Below are 18,125 nucleotides of genomic sequence, written 5' to 3' on the forward strand. Positions count from 1 at the left end.
CACAAAACACACAATTTACTAAGTATCTTTAACATTTAAATTATAATCTCAAAAAACATAACATATGATTCCAATAAATCCATTGTAAATTTATAAATCCATAGAAAAGTCTACCATCTGAAAACAAAAATCAACCTCTAAACAACTCAATCTTCTTAAGTATGATATCATGATAGATATCAAAGCATAACTTGGCTCTTATATCTTCTGAAAGCTCTTCTTGAAGTCTACTCATCATCTCTTCTACGCCCATTGAGTGACATTCCACCATTTTAAGAATGAATAATCCACAGTTTGCATCAATGTTAATGCGACGAAAGAACCTTTTAGGGCACAAGACTTTAAATGGAGTCAGATCAATTGTTCCTCTGTTTCTTTCAGTGCCTAAGAGATATAGTATCATCTCTGCAATACACACAAATAGTTATCAGAAATATATCATAAGCATAAGATTCACATCATAATCAAATAAGTTCTTACCTGCAATTGGTATAACATCAGTTTTCACCAAGTCACCTTTACTCTCATGAGTTCGACAATCAAAAACAGTAATCTTCCTGAACTTGAAGCTTATTTCCATACCAATGAACTGTTTGTATGTGGAGTTATAGGCAATACCATAAACTCCATCGAGATCCTGCCACTTCTTAGTAGGAAGACAAACCGAAGGCAACTTCCCACTCACAATATCAGTGACTTCTTTTGGAAACACAAATTGTTATTTAAAGTTATCCTTCTTGAAATTGAAGTATGTAGCTTTCATTTTTGAAAAGAAGTCTGGCCTCACAAAGGTTGATTTCGGAAGTCTCTTGTTGTGAAAATAAATGGGATCCTAGTTTCTTCTCAACCAAAATAATCCCAAAGCTGCATCAATATGCTACATTTAAAAGAAGAAAAAGACTTTTAGGATAGCATTCATGAGTCCAGCCAACACAAAAGAAACCGAAACAAATTTGTGAGGAGTACCGTTTCTTGCAAATTCATCTCTGGTCTCCCCAGCAAATTTAACCAATGTGAGGTTAATGGTTGTGTATCCGTTATGACCCTGAAATTATCAAAAAGCATTGTCTTATACTTGGATAAAAACTTACTTTTAAAAATTGACGAGAATTGTTAAAACATCACACTAACCCTGGTCTGATATTTGAGCTCTTCCAAGAATTTAATTCTTCAATGTCATTGAAAGTTGGAGACAGGAAAGGGTTGAACATTGGATAAATAGCAGATGTGGCAGGGTTTCTTGGTGCTTTATATGGAGTAATTATTGAAAATGATGGAGTTGTGAGCCGATTGCTTCGCCTTGGAACATGGTTCTCACCATCACCATCATTTTTTTTCTTCTCACCATCACCATCAACTCTTTGCTTCTTTCTTGGAATAACAATTTTATCTTTCTTATCCAGCTTTCTCTTTTTTTCCTGAAATCAAGATGTAACAAAGAAACGAGTTTATGAATGTCTTCTTTGTACTTTTTACAAAAATCAGCAATGATATATACAAAACAAACAAAAACTGAATTAAATTGACATACCTCAGGTGAACTAAAACACTCAAGATCGAATGATGGCCCCTCGTCACATGATTTATCTCTGATGTCCTTTTGGAACATAAAAAACATATGAGAAAGTTAAAAACAGATGGTGTTGTGGATTCTATTTGCCTTATTATAATTAATTGTCATGCTATACCTTCTCTTGTGGATTCTGTTTGTCTTCTTTTTCTTTATCAAGACCATCATTTAGATTCTCACCTTCATCACTTTGATTGTCATCTTCTTCCTCACCACCTTCCTGAGGAAGGTTCTCTTCATCACCCTACAAGCAAAAAAACGTTTTAGGAACCTTTATTAGCTTAAGAAGATTTTCCTATAAAATTAAATAACAGGAAAAAGTTATATAATAAATCTTACATCAATAGCTGAATTGAGCTTCTGGGTCATCTCCTCAGTTTGGGTCATTTCCTCATTTGTTAAATTAAGTTTTTCGGTTAACTCCTCTGTTTGGTTTAACTCCTCCGTTTGGGTTTCGCTTGGAGTAAAGAACTGGAGATGAATTATTTCATTTTTCAATATAATGTGTTAGAATATTTATAAACAGTTTTAAGAATCATTTCATTTACCTCAACAGTTAAAACTTCTGGATTTGGTTCACCTTCATTCTCTCTATGCAAGAACCGTATTTGTTCTTTTCCAAAAAATTCTTCTTTCTTTGATTTGTCCATCAAAACACTGATTCCTTTGTCAAGAATTGCTCGCACTCTTCCTTTGCTCCATTTGTTCTCATACCTAACTTCAACTTCTTGCAGCAATAGTAGCTAAAAAAACATTAAAAGATTTTAGCAAATTGATTAAGAATACTTTCCTAAACATTCAAAATACAAGTACAAAACCAATTTTTACCTCCTTATGAATCTGAGTCTCAGAAGTCAGAGGCACATGCACTGTTTTTTGTTCAGTGGGAGACCTGTTAGATAGTCGGATCCCATCACCACACTGCAAATATAAATCGTTTTAAGGAAGCTTTAGTGCACAATTAAGAATACTTTCCCTAACATTCAAAATACAAATAAGAAATAAATTCTTACCTCTTTAGGAATCTGAGTCTCAAATGTTTGAGCCATATGCACTGTATTTTTTTCAGTGGGAGAAATGTTAGTCGGACGGATCCCATCATCACTCTGCAAATACAAATCGTTTTTAGGAAGCATTAGTACATAATTAAGACTACTTTCCCTAAAATTTAATTTGCAGAGTAAGAAACCAATTTTTTACCTCTATAGGAATCTGAGAGTCAGAAACCTGAGTCACATGCTCTGTATTTTGTTCAGCGCATGGAGAACTGGGGAATGGAGGGTTTGTAATTGGAAAACTGGGAAATGGAGGCATTCCACTATCTTGGTGTAGATCCTACAATAAAAAATGAAAACGGTTAGCAATTACATGCATGAAAAAAGTTTCAAAATAAAAGTTAAAAAACTTGTAAACTTAGAATTGTTACCTCGGAGTTGAATCCCAATCATCATTATTGCACTGCAACAAAAAAATGAAAATAGTCACTGTTACTTGTAAAAACAAAATTTAAATTTAGAAATATTGATAAACATATCCTTACTGTATCATTTGCTTTTGCTGCAACAAGTTTTTTCACCTCGTCCTCTATTTTGGATAAATGTTGATTTGTTTTGTCAAACCCCTCCTTGACAACTTTGGAAAGCTTGTCTATCATTTCTACAAGTGACTCTCCTGAAGATGATGCTTTACATTTCTCCTTGTGATGCAACTGATATGATCTCATCGCCATTTCTTCCATCACTTCTCCAATATCTAGCATTTCTTTGCTCCAATCATCGATTGTCATTCTATAACCTTTCTCCACTAGCTCAACCAGTAAACTTAGGTCTTGATCATCATTGTCTTCCATTGAAACTGTGTCTTCTGGATCTTCTAGTATTGAAGGTAAAGTGCAGAATACCTTCAGCTGCACCCACATAAATTGATTTAGGCTGACATTCCCAAATTACTATAAATGCTTCCCAAACAACTATAAATCTTTCATGAAAGTTTAAGAGCAGATGCATAACTTACATTATTTGATGCTTCAATGCTTTCGACCTGAGCAATTGATGGATTTCCTATGTATGTGTATTTTTCACATAAGAATGCAGTCGGTCTCTCCATTGCACTCAGTCTTCTATATGTCGTTTGTAGTTGTGGAACAGATTCAAGGATCCAAATAACAAAAGCCAATGAAAATCCTTGTAAATCATCTTTCGGCTTCAGTAAATTTGATACAGTATTCTTCTTCGGTGGTGTGACATTCTTCTTAATGGATCCAATCAGCATATTGTACGCCTCTCTCCCCCATGGGTAACTCATCATCGAATTAACATCCTTTGCAATGTTGAGGTATGTTTGAGGAAACTTGCAACCTTTGTACATTTGCAAGAATATGCTTTCAATAAGCACCAGCGTTGCAAGACATAATCTTTTATCTGATTCGTTGCTGTCAGTGTTTTTAAGCATATCTACCACCTCGTCGACAGTGTGCCTCTCTTTATTGCTAACAACAGCATCTTCATTGCCATCCCATTCAGAGCACTTAAGGCCAGTAACCATATGAAATTCTCTTATTGAGAATCTCGAAGGTTGTGCTCCAAAATGAAACCAGAGTTCATTTTCTTTCAATGTGTGTAAGCTCCTGCACAACACGCTGTGTACCATCTTCCCTGACATGGTCAAATCTCTTGTGCTAACTTTCAGAATTGGTCTTAAGAATGAATCACTAATCCTCCTGAAATCATCAGAGAGGATGCCTTTGACTGTCTTGATGTACTCGTACATTTGAAATTGGTTAATTTTGATTTCTGACTTTGGCTCCTCTCCTATCACGAATTGTAGCCTAGGCAGTTTTACACTTGTTGGGAAAGAATCGCCCATTTTCCTGCAATATAAATTTGAGATCAGTAATCTATCATGTTCGAACCCAAAAAAATACACACTCAAAATCATATAAGTGTAATCCATCATGAATTATCTATTTTACTTCCTTATTTTTATTCAATCCTTCCTAAATAACACACTCAAAATCATAACCCACACTCAAAAATGGTCTAACATTTTCGAACCGAGAATAACACGATCAAAATCATAAAAGAAATGAAACCTAAAAACTGAAATAATCTACAACCCACAACAATTTCAAGATATTGTTTCATTAAATTCACAAAAACTCAAAAACAACAAGAATTTAATTAAAACCCACAAGAATCTTACTTAATTTTGCATCGAATTGATTTAGGGTTTAAGAAAATCAAAATTAGACACACATAAAGTCAAGACGAGATGAAGCGAGTCGAGTCGAGTTTGTTGAATCAAATCTCTTGGAGAATTTGAAAAGATGGTGTATAAGGCGTCGCGATTCGAAATACTGAGAACATGAAACGGCGTGAGGATGCGAGACAACAATATAGCAGCGACGAGATAGGTCGGTAAAGCGGCGAGCCTCTGGTAACCGCCGTATCAGATTTTTGGAATGAGGCGACGGAAGGAGATGAAGAAGAAGTCGATTTCGAGAATGATCTCTTGGGCTTTAAATTTTTTTTGAGAAAAATAAAACTGGGCTCTAGTTTTTGTTAGCTCAAACCTCTTTCTCTTCATCTTAACTTTGTGCTAATTTTATCATTTTTAAGAGTCAGTGCTAACTTTGGAACAAAAACCTAAATTTGTGCCATTTTTGTCAATTACCCTTATAATTTTCTGTTAATAGTAGTTGATTTTATATTTTCCAAGATAAAATACTTACACATAAATTTTTCGATATGTAATATCAAAAAGTGTTTATTTATAAAAATTAAATAAAATTTTATGAAAAATATTTTTCTTTGTAATAGTTTTTTTATATCCTTGATGGAAAGTAGTTATATACATCTTTTATATTTTATAATATTGATAGGTCGAGATAAAAATTTGAGATATTTAGGAGACTTATCTTAATAAAAAAATTTTAGTCCTAAACAATTATTTAGTAACGTTATAGCAATAAGAACAACGTTGATATATATGTGGTAAAGATAAACATAAGACCGATAATATTCAAATGTCAAATAAAACTGACCACCACTTATATTTTTGTTTATGAGAAGATAAATGATTTGATATAAAATAATGTAAAAGTATGTGGGATTGAATAAAAAAACAAAACCTAAAATATTTGAACTAAAATATCTATTAAATAATATAACATTTAGGAAGAGCACACAATACCACAAAACAAAAATATCTTTAAAAAGATTTCAAAAGTTAGAATCCATCAAAACAATGTTCACATATATTTATAGCACTCATAAAAATGCAATGCCATTTTTCTAATAAAACTTCCCATCAAAATTTACTTTGGCCCTCACCAATCAATTCATCAAATTTAATTTATTTTATTTTTGTAATGTGAGATGATAAGGTTTTATTAAGGCAATGAACGGTGACATTAAATAGCGGAATTGGAAAGACAAAAACATTAAATACGTCATTTGTTACCAATCAACAGAAAATGAAGTAATTTGTGGTTTTTGAAGAAAAAAAAAGTGAGATTCTCGGATTTTGATGTTGTATAAGAAGTTGGACCGTAGTTTCAGATCAAACACTCCATTGTCCAGCGTATTTGCACAAAAACGCCTATGTCCCACTGTATAATATATATATATATATATATATATATATTTTTTTTTTTTTTTGAAATTTTTATTTTTTGTTTAAGTTACCAACATTTACTATACATAGATTAAACATATAACATCTAATTATATCCTTTTTTTACAATGTAACTTTTACAACAACTTAACAATAGGCTACACCATATATTTTGATTATTTTATTGTGTTTTATTTTTTTATGATTGAATATTTGAATACAGTTACCAATATGTATTTTTGAATTCAATTAGCAATATGTATTTTTCATAATAATTTAGGTATATAAGCTTCATAATTGTATGAAAAAATATTCATTAAAACAAAACAAAAATGATTTACAACTATAATAATTGTAAATATATTTTTAAATTTTTTTATCAATGGTAATTTACATCGGTTTTTGCTTTTTTACCATTAAAATATTTTATTGTGAACTGCAAATATTTTTACCAATCAAAATTTAATTTAAAAAAATTTTGTTATCTAAAATTCAGAAATAAAAATATCTATTTGTTAATACAAAATAAATGAATATATGTATAACTATACAAATGAAAAATTTAAATACCAGTTATTAATAAAATAATATGAAATCCGCACCGCAAATTTTTGTCACAAATCAAACATTATTTTGTATTGCTTATTTTACAGTAACCGCACTTGTCCCGCAAAAAAATTTGTCTCGTACGTATCACAGTTTAACCGTACCATACTATTAAATCGTTTGTCTCGCACTACTAAATCCGCAGTTACCATACGGACTCTAAGAACTAGTTGTATTATGTTGATTTTGCCACCCGATCCCTATATCTCTCATTATTTTAATTTAGCCCCATTTTTCCACTCTCCCTAGTAATTTTCAATAATAAAGAGATATTATGAAATTGTGAAATTGGAACAGAAGAGAGAGTCCCCTAAAAAGAAATTTCAACTTCTCTCTTTGTTTTGTGTTTATTAATACAAGAAAAATGGAGATCTGCGCTAATACACAATTAATTATGTTACAACAAGCCAACCTCCCCACTCCAAGGAAGATGGCTACAAAATCAGATTCACAGGTCTGACCCTGTTTTAATAGTCTGATTCTGTCCCTCCAGCACACTTATTTGTCGCCTCAGTTTCGCAATATGTGCTTGAACCTATTCCAGCAAAGAACAGATTCAAAATCATCAACACATCATACACCGAACAAAATGTCTAAAACTCTTTATCAAAATTAAGATAATACAGTAAAATGTTTTCATGTGTTTACCTGTTGACGAGCAGCCGCGAGCTGTAATAACTCATCTGCTTCAGAGAAACTCGTGAACCATTGTCCCAAACTATGATCTTTTGTATCACCTCTCTTCTTTTTCCCGGTATCATCAACTTGCACTAAGCATAGAATTTCTTGTGTGAGAAGACATTTTAAAGGCAATGTATTCAAGTATAACTAAAAGAATGCAAAGAAGCTTTAGATAAGAGAAGATCATACTAGGAGCAGGCAAGTTGTAACCAGAGGGTAATCGTGGAAAGGTCAAAGCCGGATGATTCTGAACCCTAGCTAGAAAACTTTCTGAAGGATCAGGAAACACAATCTCGTCATAAGATTCCACAACCACAGGCTTCTTCATTGTCAAAGGACCTGATTCATCTTCCGGGTATAACTTTAAATGATGATATCTGTTGTGTTGAGTACCCCAAAAAAAGACAAAACCATAACTCTCATAAGTAACTTGCATTTTGCAACTTACTAAAAGAGTATGCTATTTAATGTGGACTTACAAACTCAATGGCTTGTCGCAGACATCGCTGTGGAAATGCAACGTCATTGCAATCTCGAATTCTCCCCAACCAGATTCTGATACCTCAAATGGAGGCTCCTCGATAACTCTCGTCGGGTTATTGAAACTAGAATGAAGCTGAAAAACCACTTTCTTTACTACAACACTGATATCTTCATTTGTTGCTCCACGGACATATACAGCCCACTTGTGAGATTGATACCTGCAGAAACAAACATTAACAAAGGGCAAAAAATTTCAAGGGAAATCTTATGAAAACAAACACTTTTTGTTTTAAGGCTATTGTCAATGTATAACCTTTTTCGTCACTATTCAAAAGAAGTAAAACGCTAACAACAAAACAAACCAGTAAAACCTATCATGGAAAATTTATGTAAACATCTTTTTTTTTAACTGTATTGTAAAAATAGGAACTTTTTAACTTTTTTTTTTTTTTTACCCAAATTAACATGGATTTGCGCCACTATTATTCATAAAGAACTAAACTCAAAAGTCAAAACTGTTAAATTACAAAAATTTGGAATTGTTAAATTGTGAGAGGTCAGGTACTTACTCGCTAGCCTTCTTGCCAAGCCAAAATGCAACGTTACCATACACAATTGGAACGCTTATTTCAATGTCTTTAAGCTTCTTCTGCTGCTCAAACCAAAAACAAAAGGGGGGATTTTTTAAGTAGTTTGGTCATAACCAAAATTCCAAAATTCAAGAGCTTACAGAACAAAATAAGTGAAATTTATCTACTGGTTTGAATTCGAATGAATAAAGAAAAGAAAAAAAACGAACCTTTTCGTCGGATTTAGTCATCTTGGTTTTGAGAGACTTGAGAGTGGGTTCGCTAGTCTCAGGCTGATCCTGAGCCTGTTTCTTTGATGACGAGCTGCTCGTCATTCTTTCTTGAATTTGGTCTTCTTCTTCTTCTTCTTCCTTAATAACACGAATTAATGAAGCTTTGGCTTATCTCGACAGATCTGTCTTTTAGGTTTTTTTTTTTTCCGATGGCTGGTTTGGTAAAAAACAGATCCAAACGGCGCGATTTCAACTAGACGAATTCTTTTTTTAGGGTTTGAAAAAACAAAAAATATATTATAAACTCATGTGTTAAGGCCCATATCTATATACTTACCGAGGCCCAATTTTAAATTTACCTTTTTTTTTACCGTCGTTGTTCAATTTTGTTTGATCACCTAAACGTAGATGTAAACTAGGTTTTGTCCATGGTATACCATGGGTCTATTATTTTGTTGATATATATATTGTTAACAGTTGTAGGTAGAGTTTCTACAAAACTCTTGATTCGCAAGTTGAAAATATACATTTTACGATTTGTTAGTTATGATTTAGGAATTAATGATCTGACATATTCTTATTATGATTTTCAATTGATATTATTGGATTAATAGTGTATATTTAAAGCTAATAAGATCTTAGCAAATATGTAATCGTTTATTAAACGCAAATTAGATATTTCCTAAGATGTATTCATATTGAATTAGTTTCTATATTATAGGGATGTGATTAAGAGGATGTGATTACATAATTTGGGTTATCAATTCTTTTTGTCAAACTCGGTCCTAAAAATTCGGCATGCAAATTAGATCTTTCCTAAGATACAATGGGCATTAATTGACATTAATTGGATGTAAATAAGTATGCTATTGATTAAAAATCGCCCCAAAATATTCGGCAATCTTAAGGAGGATCCGGATAATTGAATCGGTTATAATTTTAGTTAAAAACCCGACCCGAAGTTGGTAAGAAGTGATGGCACCCTATTGTACTCCAAAAATATATTATGAGTTCTATATGTGGATATACTTGTTTGGTTACAAATATCCTAAGACAATTTTTAATATATATCCGTTTATAAAAATTCAAATCACATTATATGCTGAAAAAAATCTAAATTTTTATTAATTTTATGTAATAAATAGTAATTAAAATAATTAAATATATGATTAAATAAAAATGAAAAGAGAATTATATTTTAATCTAACATATTAATATAAATTAGATAAATATATTTTAGGAAATTAATATTATCAAATAAGGAAATGATTGTGTTTGGTTGTAAGTATTGTAGAGAATTTAGTTGCGACTTGTTTGGATAAAAAAATAATAGAAGATGACACAAAAACGTTAAGATAGAAGATATATTTTGTTGGATAATATTAATAATCTTTGTTTGAAAGGATTGTAAAGTTAAGTTATTTACAACTTTTTAATTCTTTGAGTTCCTAAACAAATTTCCGATTCACTTTAAACCCTGAAAAATAATGATTGATCCAAAAAGTCTCTTTTTAGAAGTTTTTTTTTTCCAAAAATCGCATCTATTCTTATTGAAGTGTTCATTTTCGTGTGCGATTTAGCAAACACGCTCTATTTTCATTTTCACATGTTCGGTGGACCTGTGGTTATTGAACTTCCCATTTAGATCAAATCATCTCCCACCAACAAGGCAACAAAGAGCTCTCCTTTAAAAATGACACAGCTACATATATGAGATATGGAAAGAACACTATAGATAGTTTCATCTTTGGCTCATTTTCAACCAAAATCAATCTAATCAAAACAAGCTATACAAATTTTGTTTTTTTTTTTTATTTTTTTATTTTTTTTTAATTTAATTAATTTTACGTAAAAGTAAAAACACTTTTAAATATACTACTTCCCTGTTTCAAAATATAGGATGTTTTAACTAAAAGCAGGTAAATTAAAAAGTATTTATTTTTAAAATGTTTAACCAATTAAAAATAATATAAAATATTAAATTAATCTAAAAGTTGTATAGACATTTGAAAACATGTTACATTATGAAACAAAAAATCTCTTCTAAAACATCTTATATTAGAGTATATTTTTATATATTGTAATGTGGCGTAATATGTGTAGCTAATAATAATTAATTAGCCTAAACACAAGTTCTTCTTATTGAGGTGAGTATGTGTAAGAGAAGATAAAAAAAAATGGGATAATTATAAAACGTAAAGAGAATAGAGTTATCCTAACACCCAAACAAACACACTCAAAACCATTTCACGAAAACCCCAAAGCTTTCGTTCACTTTTTGGCAATCGAGAGATTTATCAGAAAAATTGTCATTCCCCTTGGAGACGACAATGCAGAGGTTTTGTACAAAGCTACGTTCCATTTCTCTCCAATCTAATCGGAATCTCTCTTTTGCCACTGCTCCTCGCCGTCTGATTCACCCTTCTCCGAGTCGCCACTTAACAACCCTAGGTTTCGCCAATACGACCAAATGGAGCTTCCTTCCCGCCGCCGGAGTCTCTCCTCCGTTGAGTGTCAGCTCCATGGGTTCTACCTTTGTTCCTCACCACGTACGTTTCCTCAATTCTCATTACATTTTGTGGCCCTTGTTTGTTTGATTCGGGTGAGAAAGTGAAATCTTTTCGATTAGGTTAGAGGATTTTAGCTTCGAGTATGCGTTAGTGATGATCTGAGCAGCTAGATGGTTTGAATTAGTTGCTTCTGTAGAAGCTTCGATTTGTTGTGTGAGCTCTTCCTGACTTTGTTTTTTGCTCATGGGAGGAAACATAATCACAATCCAGGCTCTCTGATTGTGGGTTGAAACTAGAATAGGGAAAGGGATTGATATATTCATAGAATGTTAAAGTATCTTCGTGGATTGTGATATTATGTTGTTTTAAACCCAACTGATACCAAGTGGGGTGTTTGAGTTTATAATCACTAACTTGCAAGTTTAAGCTTACTCTATCTCATATCATACTTTGGAATCTGAACATTCAAATTTTATGGTGTACGGTTCTTGAATTTTGTTGTCCCTTGTTTGATCATGGCAAAGAAGAATCGTCATGTTCCATAGAATGTTAGAGTATCTCTTACATTTGGATGTCATGTTCTATAAGCCAACTGATAAAAACGAGTGTTTTGGTATCATCTCTATCAACCGTGCAAGTTTACTAGTACTCAAAACGCTTATGTACACTCATGTTTTAGACAAACTGTAGATATGTTGGACCAGTGTCGGGGTTACAAGTGTTGCATAATCTTATATAGCTATCAACAAAACAATCTACTGTATGTTTCGCCCAAGTTTCCAAAGCCAATTTCTATCGCATGGCTTATCTTTTCTTCGTTGATTATTTCTGCATTTCAGTTTGTTCAAGTACGGAATATCACTTCCAAGGAAAAAATGGCAAAATGGAAGAAGAAGTGGAGACCTAGGACTCCAATCACATCAAAAGTCAAGAAAGTCAAGATTAAGTTTTATTCGTATGTTCTGATTCCAACATTATCAACATATCTTTCAAGTAATAATTTGTGCATTTCTCTCAAAAAGTTTTTTTTTTTTTTTTTTTTTGGTGGAATCTATATCTCAGGTCATTCAAAGACAGGTTTAAACCACTAAATGATGGTACCATTCGTCGCTGGAAAGAAGGAAAGCGCCACAACGCACACTTGAAGGTAACAACACCTGATTCCTTATTACATGATAAAAATTTCTGCTTTTATTCATTCGTTGGCCAACACTTCTGGAAGAACAGTACGATTGTAACTAGGATCCTGTGTGATAGTGAAATTGTGATTGAAGTAGTTTTAACTTTGAGTCTTCCTTTGCTTCCTAGATTAGCTAGACTGCTAGATAGATAGAGGGTAGGCTTAAGTTGTATTTACAATCAGTTGTTTGGTCTCTTCGAGGTTTTACCATTCCTGTGTCAGGTTGATAAATATTGAGAGTAATGAATTTGTTGTTAATTGATGCAGTCAAAGAAATCGAAGCGTAGATTGAGACAGCCTGGATTAGTACCACCAGCGTATGCCAAAGTAATGAAGAAACTCAATTTCTGCAACTGAGAGATAGAGAAAGAGTCAGTATGATTACGATGAAAGGCAGTCTCTTTCCTTTTTTTTTTTTTTTTTTTTTTTTTCTACGAGATAATTCTGCTCGCTGGTACCAGAAATTTAATCATACTCATAGTTCTTTATGCTTCAGTTTTAACCTTAACCACCAAAGGAATAAATTGGCATTTTGGTCCGTTTCCTAAGGGTTTGGTATTTGAACTCTGGTGAAATTGGCATTTAGACTTTGATCAATTTCGTTGAATTGAAAAGAGAAACAAGTTTAGTCTCTCTCTATATCAGGCTTATGCTTTCTCTTTTTGGTTCTGTATGTCTCCAATGTTTTTTTTAAAAGTACAGTACCATCTTTTCAAGCTAAACCAGAAGAAACCTTATTTCTCGACTAGGTTTGGTTATATGATATTCCCGGATCAGTCGAGCTGTAAATTGAGAAGTCCGATTTTCAGTCAACCACCACCACCCATTTTCATGTTTTTGGTTAGGACAAAACGGAGAACACAGTACAGTATTGCGGTCGGATCGGTTGTAGTGACACGTGTACCATGCGTGGGCCCCGATAAAAAACGTAAAGACAAAAGAGTAAACAAGCCGTCCACGTGTTCATTGTAAGTTACAGTGATACCCCCACCGTCGGACATGTGAGTTTTGAGATTATTGTATTCTCCTTGTCCGACGGCGAATATTCCACGCTGGCAAGTCTTACGTCACATGCTCGCCCCATGCACTCTCTTTTTTTCTGTCATAATTCCCATTTTTAATCATTATTATGTTTTCTTAATAACCAATTAAGAAAAGGTTTTATGTCGCGCTCGCCGGAGTCTTAACGCCGTGCATCGCTCATCATGTATCTTTCTCATTTCCGTATAAAAACAACATTTAATCCAACAATAAAAAGAAAAAAAAAATTATGTGAAAAACAATACTTAATTAATAGTAATCTATTTTGTCCAAAAACAAAAAAATAATAATACTGATAATCTATCATCAAGAAATAATTTTACTAATGTGTAAATTATACTACTAATCTGGTTTAAACTAATTAATCTTGACTTTTTATCCGACAACACATGTATAGTTTAGCTAAACATTGGAGTAAGGAGATTTTCTATATATATTTGCTATCTTTCTCAAAGTTAAGACTATCCGACAACACATGAATCATATATCTATGACACCTATATGAAGGACCAACATGGAGAGAGATTTGGATTCATGGATTGTGTGAGAATGAGACAAAACCTTTAGTCATAAGTTATGTTATATAAAAAAAAAAAACTTCATAATTCTAACAATATAGTAATAATTCCTAAAAACTCAAAAATATTCTTTGGACATTTATAATCTAAGTAGTAAACAAATATCCATGATGCGGGCCATGTTCCTCTCCCATGTTACGTTTCTGAATATAAAACTATATTACGTATACTATTAGTATTATTTGATAAAAAGTACGCAATCATCTATTTTTAGTTTTTTACTCCACAACAAGACAAACTATCTCTCTCTACGCGGTTTAAAACATCTTGACATAAAAAATTTAAAACGCAAGTAAATATGCGCCGCGATAAAATCACACTTTTTGACGTTCTAAAAATTGGCTATTGTTGTATCGCATTTATAGACTGCAAAAAAAAAAAATCAATAAGCTTGAAAGATTTAGGGATTTTAATTGCTACGATAATTTACCAATTTGATAACAAAATCGGTAATCGTTATTAAAAAATGTTACATTATATTTAACAGTAATCGATAATTTCCTAGTTTATAAATTTATAGATACATTATTATATTTTAAACAAAACTATTTTTTTTTTTTAAAAAAACAGAGAAAAACGAAGGTTGACGTTAAGTGATGAATAATGTCACCACCACTTCTTCTCCTCCTCCTCCATCTCCATCATCATCATCACCCCGACGACTTTTTTTTCACTTCTCTCTCTCTCTCTCAGATTTTTTTTTTCTTTTTCTTTATGATCTCTTTCTTCATCATCTTTAATAGGAACATCTCCTTCTTTCTCTCATCATCCTCTACTAACCCTAGTTCCCACTCACATTTCCCATCTTTTCAACAAATTTCGAATTCTTTTCCCACTGCGATTGACTTAAATTGCATCGCCATTATTTTTTTCATCTTTCAAGGTTACGTTTTTTTTTTCCTCTGAGCTCACATCCACCGGAAGAGGAAAAATTTAACGAAGTTAAAAAAAAAGATTCCTTCGTGAATTTGCTTCCCGCCATTATTATTGATCGGAAAAAATAATTAAGAAGAAAATGGAGAGAGTGAATCTGGGAGGATTGGGCTACGATAACGGCGGAGGAGTCATGATGACTAGAGATCCTAAACCTAGGCTCAGATGGACCGCCGATCTTCACGATCGCTTCGTCGACGCCGTCGCTAAGCTCGGTGGCGCTGACAGTACTAATCTCTTCTTCTTCTTCTTCAATTTTCTTTTTTTAGATTGCCGGTTTTTTTACATTTTGATTCCGGTTTACTCCGGTTTGTTTGTTAATTGGTTAAATTTTAAGTTAATTATGTTATGTACAGTAAAACTTCCATAAATTAATAAGGTCGGACACTGAAATTCTATTAATTTATAGAAGTTTTAATTTATCGATTTATGAAGAGATTTTCTTATTTTTATATTAAAAATTTCTATTACAAAATAAGATATTTTTGTTATCATTCACATTTTTAAAAAATTTTCTTAATTTATAATAGGATATCTTTAATAGGATAACAAAAATATCGTAATAGGATGACTGTCAATTGTTTAATAGATTATCTAGGTAAAAATGAGAAATGTTAGAAGTTTAGAGTTTAGAAAAAATTGTTACTACTATCCTTCATGGTAATGATGAAGTCGCATAAGATATTGCGGTACCTTTAAACCCAATTACTAAAAAAGCAATTATCACATCTATAACACTTCACAATTTATGGATGCGATTTGAAAATACAACAATGAAAAAAATAGAGATGAGCTCCAACAAAAATGCAAATTCAAGAATAGACAAACAACAATAGAATCATATTTCACTAGATTTTCTTAGATATATATATATATCAATTTATATGATTATTAATTTATGATATTGATGGACTATATTCTTACATCAGATTTCTAAAAAAATTATTATCTTATTATGTTATCGAAATGTGTCATTTTTTACACCGGCCCAACTCGGGACCGGAATAATTTATTAATTTATAGCGAGTATTAATTTAAAGAGTATTAATTTAAAAAGTATTAATTTATAGATGTTCTACTGTAATTGGTTTGTACAGAAGCAACTCCTAAATCGGTTCTGAAGCTAATGGGATTAAAAGGCTTGACACTGTACCATCTCAAGAGCCATTTACAGGTAAATGATAATACATTTTTATACGGAATTTGAAAATGTATAATAATAATGATGATATAGTATAATTTCAACTTACATATATGTTCTCTGTGATGTGTTTTGTTTGTTTGTAATGTGTAGAAGTATAGGCTTGGTCAACAACAAGGGAAAAAACCAAATCGATCTGACCAAAACAAGGAAAATGCTGGTACGTATGTGTGTATTATGATCATCATAAGCAATAAAATAAAGATTTATGTATAAGGTGTTAGGTTGTTGTACAAAATGGATTATAAGGATTACATATATTGATGACAGACATTTTGAGAAATTTTAAGATTGTATTTTTTTTCTTTTTCTTTTCTTAATAGGAAGTTCATATGTGCATTTCGACAATTGTTCTCAAGGAGGAATCTCGAATGAATCAAGATTTGATAATGGTCATCACAGGTATTGTATATAAATAGATGAATCACTACAACGGATTTGTAAACTTTGGTTTTGACAGTAATGAACGTTGCGCAGACAAAGCGGGAATGTACCTTTTGCTGAGGCAATGAGACATCAAGTTGATGCACAACAGCGGTTTCAAGAACAGCTCGAGGTAACAAGAAATGAAAATTTTTTCTTTGTTCTCTTTAAAAAGAATAAAACAAGCAATTTTGAATAGAGAGAGTTTGCGGTGTTATAGGTGCAGAAAAGACTGCAGATGAGAATGGAGGCACAAGGAAAGTATTTGTTGACATTACTAGAGAAAGCACAGAAGAGCATACCTTGTGGTAATAATAATGCAGCAGAAACAGACGACAAGGGTCACTTCTCGGATTTCAATCTCGCACTTTCGGGACTTGTAGGAGATGATCATAAGAGCCACAAGGCGGTTGGTTTGGTTACCGATAATATCTCACAACTTAATGATGATTTCCGGTTATGTGGAGATCAAGAGAAAATAGAAACCGGAGGAGATGCAGGTGTTATTAAACCGGAATCCGGGTTTGTGCATTTCGATTTGAACTCCAAAAGTGGGTTTGATCTCTTGACTTCTGCCAACTATGGGATTGAAATGAAGCCAAATGTGATTGCAAATAGACATCCGCAGGTATAATAAGAGGCATTTTCTTCTTCCTTTTTCCTTATAGAATGTTACAAAAAAATTGGCTTCATGTTTTTTTTCACAGTCAAAATATCTAAACCTCTCTCTTTTTTTTTTTGAATTTAACGTTAAATTATATTCAAAAGAAAAACAGAACTGTTTTACAACTTGTGCAACTTAGTTTGAAAAGACAATTAAATTGAGAATCTCTTAACCATACACCCTAGCCAAGAGATTGTAACCAAAGCTGAAACACTTCATCATAACGCCGATCACCTAGTTGGCCAATAGCTAAGAGTTGATCCTTAACTTGTCGATCAAGCCACTCGATTAGTGCTGATGCAGGCTTCGGTGCATCGCCATGGCGACGTCCATTTCGCTCCCTCCAAAGCATGTAGGTGACAGCTTGGAAAACATACCGGATGAGGAATCCCTCCACAAGTGGGATGTGTGGGTTGGAAATATAATCAAGAAGGATAGACCAGTCAGTAGTGTAGTGTGCCTTAAGCAGACCTTTAGCAAGAGCTGCCCAGACTGCAGAGGCATAGTCACACACAAAAAACAACCTCTCTCTTTTAAAAGTTCACTTAAGCAGTGTTAATAATACTATCAGCTAAATACGAAATTTCTGAGGTTTTAACGAAGAAAGTTATTTTGCTTACCAGTGTTAATAATAATTTCAGTGGCATTCTGATATTACTTAACTTTACCGGTTCATTCTTCTCGTTATAAACTTTTATAGCTTTGTGTATCCAAAATAATCGTCGTCTGAAATTATAAACAAAGAGAGGAGTCTTGAGGTTTTATCTCTACCGGTGAAAAAAGAATCGAGAAGAAAAAGATCACAGTAAACAAAAATAAAGATGATATGATTCAATTTT

At 32.5% G+C, this 18,125-nt stretch overlaps 5 protein-coding genes across 7 annotated transcripts; 2 read left to right on the forward strand and 3 right to left on the reverse strand.

The window, feature by feature from the left end:
• Positions 1 to 14: 14 nt before the first annotated feature.
• Positions 15 to 3,028, reverse strand: LOC109127587 (uncharacterized). The gene is made up of 12 exons (XM_087476536.1): positions 2,997 to 3,028; positions 2,771 to 2,905; positions 2,584 to 2,676; positions 2,399 to 2,491; positions 2,119 to 2,313; positions 1,910 to 2,041; positions 1,689 to 1,814; positions 1,532 to 1,597; positions 1,132 to 1,418; positions 967 to 1,045; positions 481 to 877; positions 15 to 405 (listed from the first exon to the last, which is right to left on the reverse strand). The coding sequence occupies exons 2-11, from the start codon at positions 2,882 to 2,884 to the stop codon at positions 833 to 835; spliced, it is 1,230 nt and encodes a 409-aa protein (XP_087332662.1). The 5' UTR covers positions 2,885 to 2,905; positions 2,997 to 3,028; the 3' UTR covers positions 15 to 405; positions 481 to 832.
• On the reverse strand, positions 3,011 to 5,089 carry LOC147934755 (uncharacterized). 2 transcript variants are annotated; one of them, XM_087476535.1, is made up of 3 exons: positions 4,772 to 5,089; positions 3,584 to 4,439; positions 3,011 to 3,476 (listed from the first exon to the last, which is right to left on the reverse strand). In XM_087476535.1, exons 2-3 carry the CDS (start codon positions 4,433 to 4,435, stop codon positions 3,021 to 3,023), a joined length of 1,308 nt encoding a protein of 435 aa, XP_087332661.1. In that variant the 5' UTR covers positions 4,436 to 4,439; positions 4,772 to 5,089; the 3' UTR covers positions 3,011 to 3,020. The 2 variants fall into 2 exon arrangements, with proteins under 2 accessions (XP_087332661.1, XP_087332660.1); XM_087476534.1 differs by lacking the exon at positions 4,772 to 5,089 and having other exon boundaries at positions 3,584 to 4,534.
• A 2,004-nt stretch (positions 5,090 to 7,093) lies between these two features.
• LOC104724840 (transcription initiation factor TFIID subunit 14b) lies at positions 7,094 to 9,022 on the reverse strand. Of its 2 annotated transcripts, none has more exons than XM_010443393.3 (6): positions 8,754 to 9,022; positions 8,524 to 8,603; positions 7,951 to 8,172; positions 7,661 to 7,848; positions 7,439 to 7,560; positions 7,094 to 7,325 (listed from the first exon to the last, which is right to left on the reverse strand). In XM_010443393.3, the coding sequence occupies exons 1-6, from the start codon at positions 8,856 to 8,858 to the stop codon at positions 7,239 to 7,241; spliced, it is 804 nt and encodes a 267-aa protein (XP_010441695.2). In that variant the 5' UTR covers positions 8,859 to 9,022; the 3' UTR covers positions 7,094 to 7,238. The 2 variants fall into 2 exon arrangements, with proteins under 2 accessions (XP_010441695.2, XP_010441694.2); XM_010443392.3 differs by having other exon boundaries at positions 8,524 to 8,606; positions 8,754 to 9,021.
• Positions 9,023 to 10,919: 1,897 nt separating this feature from the next.
• Positions 10,920 to 13,083, forward strand: LOC104724841 (uncharacterized). Its single transcript, XM_010443394.3, has 4 exons — positions 10,920 to 11,305; positions 12,106 to 12,221; positions 12,329 to 12,413; positions 12,714 to 13,083. The coding sequence occupies exons 1-4, from the start codon at positions 11,087 to 11,089 to the stop codon at positions 12,801 to 12,803; spliced, it is 510 nt and encodes a 169-aa protein (XP_010441696.2). The 5' UTR covers positions 10,920 to 11,086; the 3' UTR covers positions 12,804 to 13,083.
• A 1,584-nt stretch (positions 13,084 to 14,667) lies between these two features.
• On the forward strand, positions 14,668 to 17,395 carry LOC104724842 (myb family transcription factor PHL11-like). Its single transcript, XM_010443396.3, has 6 exons — positions 14,668 to 15,225; positions 16,096 to 16,172; positions 16,293 to 16,359; positions 16,523 to 16,601; positions 16,677 to 16,755; positions 16,843 to 17,395. The coding sequence occupies exons 1-6, from the start codon at positions 15,081 to 15,083 to the stop codon at positions 17,254 to 17,256; spliced, it is 861 nt and encodes a 286-aa protein (XP_010441698.1). The 5' UTR covers positions 14,668 to 15,080; the 3' UTR covers positions 17,257 to 17,395.
• The last annotated feature ends 730 nt before the right edge of the window (positions 17,396 to 18,125 follow it).

The sequence above is a fragment of the Camelina sativa genome, chromosome 11 (genome assembly GCF_030686135.1).
Source record: "Camelina sativa cultivar CO46 ecotype springtype chromosome 11, ASM3068613v1".
In the NCBI taxonomy this organism is placed as follows: Eukaryota; Viridiplantae; Streptophyta; class Magnoliopsida; order Brassicales; family Brassicaceae; genus Camelina; species Camelina sativa.